The 13051-nt window shown below is 48.9% G+C and overlaps 2 protein-coding genes across 11 annotated transcripts in view; one reads left to right on the top strand and one right to left on the bottom strand.

Annotated features, from left to right (window-relative positions):
* PTPN3 (protein tyrosine phosphatase non-receptor type 3) overlaps positions 1-13051 on the bottom strand; it is a 134253-nt gene that overhangs the window by 98020 nt on the left and 23182 nt on the right. The window contains exon 1 of one of the 10 annotated variants that reach the window (XM_057723745.1): positions 7670-7879. The exons of 5 other annotated variants lie outside the window; for them this stretch is intronic. The gene's annotated coding sequence lies outside the window, so the exon portion shown is untranslated. Of the gene's footprint in view, positions 1-5864; positions 6100-6426; positions 6677-7669; positions 7880-13051 lie in introns of those variants that run through there. 4 more of the 10 variants (XM_057723742.1, XM_057723748.1, XM_057723743.1 and 1 more) reach the window with 4 other exon arrangements.
* Positions 5909-8589, top strand: LOC130845908 (bcl-2-binding component 3-like). Its single transcript, XM_057723755.1, has 2 exons — positions 5909-6233; positions 7612-8589. The coding sequence occupies exons 1-2, from the start codon at positions 5939-5941 to the stop codon at positions 7623-7625; spliced, it is 309 nt and encodes a 102-aa protein (XP_057579738.1). The 5' UTR covers positions 5909-5938; the 3' UTR covers positions 7626-8589.

The following is a 13051-nucleotide window of genomic DNA, read 5'->3' as shown; positions in this document are numbered from 1 at the left end:
TGGTGGGTTAAAACAGACTCAAAATGAGAAGCATGCTACCAAATAACTGGCCTGTATGCTCCAAAAATGTCAAGGTCATAAAGGACAAAGAAAGCCTGAGGAACTGCTCTAATTTAAGGGAGCCTAAAGAGACACGACAACCACATGTAACGCATGATCTGGGGTTTTCTTTGCTACAAAGGACACCATCTAGACAACTGGCAAAGCCTGTAGGTCCGTAGATTAGATAACAGTACTGTGTCAATTCTGATTTCTTGTTTTTAAAAAGTGTACCGTAGTTACATAGGAGAATGTCACTGGTTTTAGGAAATACACTGAAGTATCTGGGGGGAAAGGAAGAGTCTATAAATGATCCTCAAGTGGTTCAGAAAAAAAATGTATACCTAGAAGAATAAAATAAATATGATAAAATGGTAACATTTGAGGAATCTGGGTGAAGGGTATATGGGAGCTCTCTGTTCTATTCTTGGAACTTTTCTCTAAGTCTGAATTAGGTCAAAATAAAAAGTTAAAAGGAAAAAAATGTCTCATAGTGTGTGTGGTGCATGCGTGTGTTTAAAGGAAGACAGATCCTGATTTCACAGAGCTCACAGTGTAGCTGGGGAGACGGGTACTAATACAAATAATTACACTAATTAAGCACAAGACTCTAACTGTGAAAAGTGCTGTAAAAAGAGAGTGATCTGGTGGCTGTGAGTGTTTACAGCAGGCAGTTTACCCACAGCAGGAAGGCAAGGGGAGGCATCTACAATCATGGAGCCAAGGCCCAAAGCATGAGTTAACTGGGGAGGAGGGGATGAAGGTTCCAGGCTCTCACTGGCCCTGTGAGCAGAGGAAGCATGGGGACCAAAGCATGTACACCAGGGCCTGCAGGAGATGCCAACATTAGTTTTGTCTTTCATTCTAAAAGCAAAAGGAAGCGGTTTTGAAAGATCCCCTAGGCTGTAGCAGAGAACAGGCTGGCACATGAGAGGCATGTAGGGTAGGCCGTGGTGGCGGTGGTGGTGAGAGCTGCCTCCAGGAAGAACACCATGCATGATTTTTCCGCTACTCTCTGACACCTTAATTTTCTACAACCGTGTATGAATCTGATAACCAGATCAGGGGGGCGGGGGGTGGGTGGAGCAAAGTGTGCAAGACCTGAGCTCAGGCTATCATCATCCCCACTCCAGGCCCACCAGTGGTTTGGGTCAAGGGACCGTTGACAGAGCTGGCTGCTGCCTCTCCCACCAAGACCCTCAGGTCTAGACAGAGGCTGAGTCACCTGAGGGAAGCGGGGTGCAGGGACCAGGTCCTCACACCCCTTTCTCTAAGTCAGACCAGGGCCCTTCATCAACACAGCGTCCAGCTGGCCACGGCCCCTTCCTGGTCCTGGATCCTGCCCCTTGGAACGTCCCTCTAGCCCTGGGAGCTGGGCCCTCAGCCCTGCCCTGGGAGCTGGGCCATCACTTGAGACAGCCACTCTCAGCATCGAACGCTCAGCAAGGCGCTTGTCTGCGGGTCAGCAGCCCAACCACAAAGGGAGGGGACCCTTTTCTGTGCCAAGTTCTACCTGAGTGGGTTAAAGGAGTCATTAGCTCCTTTAACATGGTCAATTTAACGGAAACGGGTTCTATTCTTATCCTCATTTTACAGTCAAGTATTTGTCTAAGGGACAGACTTGAGTTCACACCTTGGCTGTCCTCGTAGAGCAGTGTGCCCTTCCAGGAGTCACTTCATCTCTCTGAGCCTCGGTTTTCTCATCCCATCTGTAAACTGGGACTGGTAAGTATTAGCAAGATTCTGGGGCTAGACGGTAATATTTAATCCCTTTGGAGGCTCCAAGAGGCTCAGTACAGAAAATTCAAACTACACATTGCTTAAATATTTACTAAAACCTTGTGTATCCTGACAGTAAATCATGGGACCTGAATTTTCCAGGACTATCCCAATTTCAATTCCTCTGTCCTAACTTTCCACATAAACCATCGAAATGTCTCAAAAATTCCACTCTCTCAGTATCCAAACAACACCTCCCAGACCTCCTGCACAAAGACGTGGCACAAACATTCTTTCTCAGACTACAGATCCCAATCTTCGGTTCAGAAAATGTAGTCAGTGGAGCCCTGCTGGCCCCCTGAAGGAAACGGGGTCAGGAAGAAAAATCCGGGGCAGTCAGCACTCCATCACGACTCTCAGACTCGCCTGCTTCCTGGCACATCGATGTAAACCGCAGCCAGGAGAAGCTGTACCGTGATGAGAGCATCATCCACAGAGGGACACAGACCGGGGACATGAGTTCTGCCCCTACCTACCTACCCAGTGGCCAGTACTCAGGGAAGCAAGATGGCTGGAGAGTTGCTACGAAGATTAAAAGAATGATTAATATTTGGAAAGCACTCAGAACAGTGCGTGGCTGCCACTAAGTGCCATATCAGTGTTTAATAACTAAAACCAGAGGTATCCCTGGTAGAAGGTGCTCATGCCTCAGAGACAGCACAGAGGCATCACTCCTATGCAGGGAAAACAAGGAGAATGGGCACTTGCCCCTGGGTTGAGTGTACAGAGAGGGGGGTGTACCCTAATTACAGCTCGTGGGTCCTGCATTAGCCAAGATCAGGAGGCTGCGCCTGGGAAGAGTCACCACTCCTGAAATACAAGAGGTCTCTTCAGGCCTCTGAGTCTCTGCATCTGCCCTTCTGTCTGCCCCCTGAATACCATCTTTTTCTACCTTCAAGGCTGAATTCAAATGCCAACTACTCCCTATGGTGGTCCCCGAAGCCCATCAAAATGAATGGCTGTCTCCACTGGGATCTCTTGCATCTAGCTTTATCCTCTTTTAAAGCAGTTATCAGACAGACAGACACATAGCATATGCATGCCCACCTGTATGTACACAACACATACACACAAAAATGGCACAATGTCACTGTCTTCCCAACTCCACCATGAATCCTTCCAAGACGGGTTCAGCTTTCATCTCTGCAACCCTAGGACCTGACACATAGCACAGGCTCAATAAAGGTCTGAATTTGCTGTTACATCTGTGATCACAGCTGGTCTTTCCTTGGAGGGGGAAGGCTATTACAGGTGCACGCATAACCAGAAGTTATGGAGATGCAAGATCTCTAGGTCTTGGAACCCATGACCAGATCAGATTTCTGCCAGGGACCTACCGAAGCACTCCCTTTTAGTTCCCCCCTCAGGCAGATGAAAGAAGACACCTGTGAGATCAGAGTCTGCAATTGCCAGGACCCAGACCCGGGCAGAGTGGACACTGACATGGTCCTGTCTTGTCTCTATCAGAGTTGGTAAGAAGAGCCCAGGCTTGGGAAGCTACACCAGCCGGCTGCCCCACACACCCAGACTGTCAACGCCAGGGGACTGCCCTCGGCATTCCAGCCCCTGCTGGAAGACATGAAGAGGGTGGCCCTGCTTTCCAGGACCATTATCTGATGGAAGGAAGGTCAGCACTGGGATTACAGTCAATACGCACTTCCCTAAGGTGAGAGGAAAAGACCACATATCACAGATTCCACCCCCACCCCCAACATGCCACAAACCCTGGGGGGGGGTGGTGGTGGTAGGTAAGGTGCCATGTCTTCCTGTTCCCTCCAATCGCCAAAGCCCCTCTGGCAGAGTATGTCCATCTTAGGAAACGGAATTCCTCATGTGCCTGGACCCAAAGTTCAGAAGGTCACAGTTCGTCCCTCTAGCTCCTGGTCCCACACCACTTTTGCTAGCTAAGTTTCCTCATCTGTAAGAGGGAAGAGGGACCACACTGAAGTTAAACAACGCATCCAGGACCTCCCAGATCACAGTCAACAATCAAGGAGGTAGTCTCAATCCTCTGAGCCCAATTACCAGCTTGGAACTTCTTTCAGGGATAAAATTCGTCTCTGACCAGGCTCCTGACACTTGAATGGGAATGTTAAAAGCTACCAGAATACTTTATGATGAAATGTGGAAAGGAGGGCTCAGAAAAAGGATGGGGAAGCAGTGTGGGAGCCTGAATCTGACTCTGTGTTAACTTAGGTTTTTCTCCCACCCCAAGCTGTCCCTGATCTTGGCCTCCCATGTGCATGGCCTGGCCAGGACCTACCTTCTCCTTGAAGAGAAGTTCCCCAGGCACCCTGGGTTCACTGAAGTCCACTGGCCCACTCTGCATCCCCACCCAGCACTGCATCTGCCAGGTAGAAGCAGCTCAATAAATGCTTGAATGGAGTGGCTCGGCCGCTCTGAGATGCCTTCAGTAACCTGACCTTTTACATTCTAGCTAATGTCTAATTTGCATATAGGAGTTGGTTTTAGGAAATGGCAAATCACCAGAGACAAGGCAGGATCAATACAGAGTATTAGGCACGTTTTATTCTATTCTAATTCTCTGCAAATTGGTATTCCATTAACTGTATGCAGGATTTATGGCAGCTCACTATAAACTAGAATATTTAACTAGAATGACCGACTCTCTGTCAGATAATAGCTTACTGCTGTTAATTTTCAACTAGCCAGAAAGGTTTCCAGCTTCCAATCTACTTTACATCTTGATTTAATCATCAGGAAAACCATCCATTTGAAAGTCTCAATACAATAAAGAGCAGGCTGATGCAGAAGAAAAAGACCTGTCCATGGAACCAGATGACATTAGCTATATCCCAGCTACACCACATACTGTGTAACTGGCTGCTCACAGCCTCAATTTCCTCATCTGTAAAATGGGAATAGCACCAGCCTTACGGGGCAGTTGTAAAAATTAAATGAGTTGATGCATGTGGATGTACTCTGCAGTTCTATAAGGCTATACAAAGGTTGGTCATTATAGTAAAAACATAAGATGAAATTCTCAAACAACTCAGATAGGCTAATGACAGAAAGCAGGTGGTTCTAAAGGGGGAGAAAGGGAAAATTCACACACTCACACACACACACACACACAGAGCAGATGAGCGAGCGAGCAAAGGGAAGGAAGTCTAGAAGCATTTTTGGTTGGCACAACTGAGGGAGAGGGATTGCTAATGGGTACAGACCAAAGATTCTGCTAAACATCCTACAATGCACAGAAAGGGCCCCACAACAAAGAACTACTGAACCCCAAATGTTAACATTGCCTAGCTTAAGAAACCCGACTTTGAATAATCACTAAAGTTGGGTTTGGGAGCTTTTTAGAACAGAAATCTTCCTAACCAGGCTTTACTTTCATGCATCATCTGCTTAAACACTTGCAAGATGGATCATTTTGCAAAACAGCTCTTTTGCAAGTAAAGCTGAACTGCCAACTTCTGGAGTTTCTGAATGTATAAAAACTGCTTTTAAAGAAGATGCTCTCCTTTTACAATTCAGCTAAATTGTTTTTGCAAATATTTCAGTAGAAGTTCTGCTGGGCACAAAGACAGGGTCTCTCACTCTGCCAGTAGGCCCTGAAGATGCTTTCTCAATTCTAATTTCCTGGTGAAATGGGAGCCACGAGGGTCTCTAAACGAGTTAAATTCACGTCACGCCAACTGCTTGCTTGCTTTGTGCTGGGCTCGGTGCCAAACACCTCCACATAATTTATCCCACTTAACCCACCCAACAACCCAGTGCGGTGGGCATTAATACCGGCTGTTTGCAGGGGAGGAAACTGAAGATCAGAGAGGTTAGACAACTCGCCCAAGGTCACCAGCTGGCCAAGGTGGAGCCCCACCTGAACGGAGGTTTCCAGTTTCCGAGTCACAAGCTCTTTCCACCGCCTCGGAAAACCCAGGTGTCAAGTCGTCTCAACTTCCCATGAATTTTTAAAGCAACCGCAACTTCTCAGTAAGTTCAGGTTGCTGAAAATGGGAATTTCCGGGGGACCGGGCGCTCTCCCGTACACTCCCCCACTGCAGCTGTCTCACCGCAGGTACCTGACAAATCATTCCATATCACCCGCGGAACGGGGAGGATTTATTGGTGCTGGAGTTCGTGCCAGGCCCAGGAAATGCCATCTTTGAAAGCCGAGAGGCGAATTCGCCCCGGGGAGCCGAGAAGGTCTGGCCGCCGCGCTTGGCTGGCCCCCCACCGGCTGTGCGCCCCCTCGGCGGCCGGGGTCGCGGCGGCGCTGGGCCCTCCCGGGTGGCCGGCCGCTCGGGCTCCGCGGGTCGCGTCCCCCCTGCCCGGCTCGGAGCGCACGCCCACGCCTCGCTGCCGCCGCCGCCGCCGCGGCGTCCCGGCCGCCCGCCCGGGACGCAGCCCCACCCGGCCCGGCCTGCGGCCTCCCGCCCGCGCCCCACCAGGTGAGCGCGGCCAGGGCGCCCCCTCCCCGCCGCGACCAGGCGCCGGGAACCCGCGGCCGCCGCGGCCGCCAGCCCGCCCGCGCCTCCGCCGCGCGCCTGCGGACGGGTGGGGGCGGGGCGGCGCGCACGGCGACCCCGGTGCCCGGTCGCCCCGCGCCCTACCCCAGCCCGCCGGGGGCGCGCCGGCCCGTACCTGCAGCATCCGGGGGCGCGGGGCGCCCAGGTAGGTCGCGCGTGCGGGCGGCGCGGAAGCTCGCTCGCGGCGCGACCTGGCCGCCGTCTGAGCATGCCCAGTGCCGCCCGCGGGCGGCTCCCGCCGGCCCGGCTGGCCGCGACGGGCCCGCGCGCCGGGCGGGGGGCGGGCGCCCGGAACGCCCTGAGGGACGCCGCCGCCCCCACCCGGGGCTGGCGCGCTCCGACGCGTCTCCCAGGGCCACCGGGGCTCTCCTGCCGAGTTCCGTGCAGCCCGCTGTCCCCTCGCGCATGCACGCAGGCATTCGTTCCATAACCATTTATTGGGCACCTACTGTGTGCCCAGCCCTCAGTGAGTCTCTGCCTGGGAATGTGAAGCAGCCGGCGCTAAACAAATCTTGGAAATGAGGAGTCTTGCCCACCTGGGGTCCTGCTGACTCCCAGTGCGGTGCCCATCCAGTTCCACTAGAAATTTCCTGGCTTAAACTTTCTTCCCAAGACTTATGGGCCCTTTACCTGGTCTGGCTCCTTCATTCCTGCAGCCCCATAAGCACCTTTCTGTCCATCAAACACTCAGAATTTGTCTAGCCTCAGGACACTCGCACGTGCCTTGCCTCCTCTGCGTGGGACGTCTTTGCCCAGCTATTCCTGTGGCTGGAACCTTCACATTGTACGTACGTCCTCCTCTCAGAGGCCTTTCCTGGTCACCTTACTAAATTAGCCCCCTACTCCATGTCCTCACTTTATACCCTTCACATTTATCACTATCCGTTAATTCATTCGACGAATAATTATTGATCACTTACTCTGATTCTTCACGTGTGGTGAATAGACAGAAATCCTGTCTCTTGCTGGAGTTTGATGGAAGAGAGGCAGGCGATAGACAATAAACATGCAAATAAGCAAGCTACATAGTAGAAGGTGATACATTTGACGAGGCGAAAAGAACAGGGTAGAGAGGTGGGATGGAGACAGTGCAGTTTTCAATGCGGTGGTCAGACGTTTCAGCCACGCAGATAAAGTGGAACGGGCATTCCCGGCAGAGGGATCAGCCAGTGCAGACTCTAAGGCACAGGACTGCTTAGGAAATAGCAAGTAGGGCAAAGTAGCAGGAGATGAGGTCGGTAACTGCTGTTTCCCCTGATTTGCTTTACTTCTTATTGTGTATTCACCTCTGGAATTTTAGCTCTGGAGCTGTAGCCCTGCCTGTCTTCACTACATTGTCCCAGCCCCTACAACAGCACCTGGCACACAGGAGGTGATCAAAAACGATTTGTTGAATGAAAATGTGGACGAAGGGATGGAGCGGCGGCAGGAATCATCCTGTCCGGACCAGATGCCCGAGGGTCCAAGGGCCCTGTCGGCCTAGGGCCATTCGGCGGCAGCCGGCAGCACCTGGGGCTTCACTTCGGTCCTTGTCCCCGAGTCTCACGTCCGCGGGTAGCGCCCCTGCAAAAGGGGACCCCCGAGCGTCGCGTCCTGGGAATTTCAACCCAGCCAGGGAGTCCCAGGAACAGGACCCGCCCCGCGCCCCGCCCCATCCCCGGACCTCCGGCAGCGCGCAAAACCTGGAGCTGCAGCGCCCGCCCGGCACCCTCTGGACGGCGGGGAGCGCACTGGGCATGCTCGGAGCCGGGCGGGGCCCGAGTGCCCGGGAGGAGGAGCCTCCCGGTAAGGCGGACGGTGCCTCCTGCAGAGGTCAGTGGGGGTGGGGGGGAGGACCCTCAGCCACTCGGTTCCCGCCCCCAATTAGGGTGGGGTCTGGAGGCATTTTTTTCAAAGCCCAGTGGGAAAGCTGGGAATTCAGAAGCCGTGAAAGACATTCTCCGTCCTCTCCCAGCCGCTGTGTGACCTGGGGTAAGCACCTTACCCTCTCTGTGCCTCAAAATAATGTGAATACCTACCGCTTTGATCTGGGCGATGTGTGGGGAATGAAGGAAATCAAGAACGTGAGCATGTTTAGGCCACTTTAAAGATCCATCTCTTGAGTGCCTGCCTCAATTATCGGTCATCCTCGTACCAGTTTGTTAGGTGCTGTGATGAGGAAGCCGAGGTTAATAAACGTGAGAATTCCTGGAGTTGTCCCAATTTGCCTTCCACCAGAGACTAGGCTGAAGCTACGTCTTCTTTCTACCCAATGGACAGTCATTAGCTTATACAATGTTCTCAAATTCGAGCTAAAAAAATATCTATACACCTAAGGAAAAAGACAAATATTTTTTAAATCGCGCATTTCAAATCACCATAGCAGAAACAGGAACGGAAGGAAAGAATATTTCACAAATAGAAGTATGATTAGATTATGGTATATTTGTTGAAATAATAACTATTTTACACTAAACTAGACCATGTTGCAACAGGAGGAAGCTTACACTACAATGTTAAGTGAAAAAATGCTGAAAATACAAATACCCTGTGTAATGGAAATATGGGAAAATGTAAATAGTCTGATTTTGGAGGGTAGTGAGGTTGGGTTTTCTTTTTATCTATTACTGTCACAATGTTGCATTTGCAATGATAACCATTTAAAAGATCAAATCAAAAATTCTTGAAGTTTTGTGTGTCTAATAACAACAACAACTACTGTTATCAAGCTTACATGTGATTCAATATTTTACACATATTCTGTCTTTACTGTATACAGTCATTCCACAGAGTGGGTGTTTTTAGCTCAGTTTTACAGAAAAGGAAGCAATCTAGGAGCCTTTCACAACTAGTAAGAGACAGGGTCAAGATTTGAATGCAAGCTGGACTGACCTCAGAGCCAGGGTTTAAGGTTTTATAATATTGCCTCTCTGCTTGTCATATATTGATCCTACAAGAAACCGCAAATTTCATTTTTTGTGTCTTTTTGCCTTATTCTCTAACCCTTTGATGTGTTTATGGGAAGTAGATTACCTTTAAATGTCTGGTCTCCTGTTACTGTTTTATTCTTGGGGTCAAAATGTTAAAGTCCATCCTTTTAAGCTGTTGCACCTGGAGTGACATAATGTTATTATCAGCAATGACAGTTGATCTTATATCATAAGCTCCCAAGCCTTATGCAAATGGGGCTTTTGGATGGACACATAATCTTCTTAGTCTATGTGGTTGAACCCACCCAGATCTAGAGCAAATAGAGGCCCAGTGAAGAATAGGGTTATACCAAGTCTCAAATAATGAGGACCCACATAGATTACTGTCCCTGGGCAATCGTTTTGGAGGCAGAATCACAACATAAAGGAACCACATGGTCCATGGACTCCTCAGGACTCTGCTGTGATGAAAAAGTACAGACCTGATAGCCTGTTGTTTGCAGAGAGAAAGCCAGTGCCCTAAAAGCAGCCCTCCTACTGCTGATAAGCTTAAAAAAAAAAAAAAAGGCAGCTCTCTCTTTTAATCATGCTGGTAGACTGTACCTGGCCCAGAAATCACTAAACAAACAACAGTAAACACAAAAAGCCAAAGAGAGTCATTTCATCGGAGAAGAAGATATACCACAAGCCCAATACACATCACTGGTAAGGAACAAATTCATATAAGAGGAACAAGATGAACAACGACACAGTTATTAACAGCATTCCCAGAAGCTGCCGTTTGGGCAGAAAATCTGGTGCCAAGTACTGCACACAGGCAATTGGCTGGGGGCATTTACAGGACGAGATTCCTGGAAGAATCACTGAGGATTGTCATTCATATCAAGACTCAGGAAGCGTGGGCACCACGTGGACTGCTTTCAGTGATTTACAAGGCAGGGCTCCCAGCTGAGATGCTAATGCTCATCAATTATTTGTGCTGTTAATGCAAGCTCACGAATACATGGGCAAGTGGTGCTGTGGTAATAACAAGTGAAAAGAATCGGATGCAAAATTATACGCATAGTATGGCTTCAACTGTGTGAATGACTAGGGTAAACTGTATAAAGTCGCCGTTTCGTAGGTCAACAATGGTTGAATATTGGCAACTTTCTATGTTTCAGCTTAATACATACACATAGAAAAAGGGCTAGGAAGAAATGCACCGAAATATTAATGGGGGCTGTGTCTGAGTATTGCATTTATAAGCAGAGAAACAAGATACAGAGGTATCTTTTACAAATCAGGGGAATTTCAAGTCTCTGGGCATCAATGTCTTTGTATGTCTTTAGAGTTCCCGAGGTGTGTTTCTTTTACTATCAGGAAAAATGAAACAAACTTGAAAGTTGGCAAGCCAAAGAAAGCGAGGCAAAGAGAGGGGAAATGGCACTCGAACTGGGTGAAAACATGAGAGGTTCCTTTCACGGAGGCCTGTCTGCGCTTGTCCAGTGGTGGCAGGTGGCGACAGGCTGTCTGTCCTTGGCCCAAGAGAGAGGGAGAGGAAGTGGTCAGTGGTCAAGTCAGGAGCCTGTAGAGACGTGTTGGTCTGACTTGGGACCCCTCAGCCCCTCAGCTTGTGTTCTTGGAATTCTTGGACCACATGGATCTCACTTTGAGAAACACAAATTAAGTGTAAAGTTTTAGCCATTAAAAAATGTCTTTCCATTGCACATCATCACTGCCAAAAGAGGAGTTTTGTCTGGAAAAGCGATGAACACATTGAACATAAGTACCAGAGCAGAGATGAAGTGATTGTTTAATTAATTCATTCCTTCATCAAATATGTATTAAACACCTACTGTGTGTCAGGCACTGCTCTAAGTGCTTGGGAGACGTCAGTGAACAAAACAAACAACAATTTCTGCTCTTGTAGGCATGCCCGCTAACAGCTCAAGCCGGACTGTGAACAGCACACGTTACAAATAAGTGAATGTTGTTGTATGTGAAGAGACCAGGGGTAAGGATGGTAGGGAGAGGAATGGAGGTGGGGTGAGTGGGGAGTGGCGATTTGAAATAGGACTGAGAAATTTAATCACTTAAGCAAAGACCTGAAGTAGATGAGGGAGTTATTCTTGCAGATATCTGGGGAAGAATCTTCTGGGCAGAGAGAATAACAGTAGAAAGGCCCTTAAGGGAGCCTTGTCTACAGTCAGGAGGCTGGTGAGGCAAAGGAGGAAGCTGCGGGAGATGAAGCCAAAGAGGTACCCCGGAGGCCAGAACCTGAGGGCCCTCCCTCGTCACCCCAGGAAGGACTCAGCTTTCGGGCTGAGCCAGACGGAAGCCAGATGTGCTTGTCAACCCACCAAAAGTTAAAGGCTGTCCCTTTAAATTGTCCCTTTGAATATGGGAGCTGAATCCGTGTAGCAGCCCTCCACGTAAGGGAGTTAGTCCTAGGGTCCAGATTATGCATATATTTTTAATATTATCATCAGAATGGAAAGATAGTGTTCAACAATTATCTCAGAGGGTTTTCAGACCTTCAAGAACACATGAGTGAACCCTTGGGGATACACAGACCTGAGTTTTAAAAACACACTTCTGGTGCACATGCTGTAGATATGCCACAGGGCCAAAAGGACCATAATAGCCTCGTGGACCACCACATGGATTTGCTGCTACATGTAAAATGGAAATGTGAGTCTAGGGACTTTGAGATCCAACTCTGAACTGAAGAGAAATGCAGAGAATGAAATTTGGTGTCCTGAACTGTGGCTGGTGGTATTTAAGGAATGGCCTTCCTTGAAAGGAGTGGTGTCATCTTACAAATCCCAGGGAGAATGGGTTTGTCAAGTCTCCCAGACACACCTTGAAGGTTCACAGGCCCGTGAACAGAAGGAGAAAGAGAAAAACACCCAGGCAATGTACAAAAGCCCATACACAGGTCATGACTTTAAAAAATCGGCCATGATAAAGGAAACACTCAGGATTTCCTTAATGGAAGGTTTTAGGGAAAGGAGTCAGGAACACTGCTGAAGGCATCATTTTAAAAGTTTGATCCAAGTGATGATCTATCAAGATCACCTTGGGAGAAGGAGTCCTTGTGAAAAAGCAGACTCCTGGCCTCAGGCCAGACCTTCTGAATCTCCGATTGTGGAACCCAGGGACCTGCATTTTAAAATTAACTATAAGAATCTTATGTACACTGAAGTTATATAACTTCTGTCCCACAGCCTCCAGTGTGTACACACCAAGAACATAGTCTGAGTAATAAATGAAGGGGTTGGGAAATTTTACTGAGAGATGATCTCGTAGGCATCAGTGATGCTTTGGTGAATGGGACTAGGATCAGAGCATCAGCTTCTTAAAGGAGGTACATATCCATAGGGGCAGAAGGGGAGGGAAAGAGGAGATGTGGAGAGAGGGCATTCCCTACAGGCCAATATGGACCACTAATAGAGAGCTCTCAGGCTCTCTGCTCTTGACCTTGGATCTCTGACTCCATCCATCTGACCATGATCTCCTGGGGCCAGGAACTAGCTAACCATGTGACTGGAGAGGAGGCAGTAATGGTGGCAGTCGTAGTGGTGGTCATGTTTGCTAAGAAAAGTAGACCTTAAAATAAACACATTGAAGTATGTAGAGTACACACAAAACTGAAACAAGGAACGTCGTTACCTCCCAAAGAGGAATTGGACAAGTGGAGCAAGGGAGGGATGGGTGTTTACTTTTTGCTACAAACATTTGTGTACCTTCTGAATTATCTACTGTGGGACATGTAACCTATTTCAAAGTAAACCAGTTCTCTCCGGAAAAAAATAATGGTGTGTGCACAATATTCTTAAAAAATTGTTT

Source organism: Hippopotamus amphibius, chromosome 2, assembly GCF_030028045.1.
Source record: "Hippopotamus amphibius kiboko isolate mHipAmp2 chromosome 2, mHipAmp2.hap2, whole genome shotgun sequence".
In the NCBI taxonomy this organism is placed as follows: Eukaryota; Metazoa; Chordata; class Mammalia; order Artiodactyla; family Hippopotamidae; genus Hippopotamus; species Hippopotamus amphibius.
The sequence above is the reverse complement of the archived record's forward strand: the minus strand, read 5'-3'. Positions and strand labels throughout refer to the sequence as shown.

Coding starts and splice junctions, on each gene's coding strand:
- LOC130845908 (XM_057723755.1), top strand. CDS start 5,939: ATGCCATCTTTGAAAGCCGAGAGGCGAATTCGCCCCGGGGAGCCGAGA.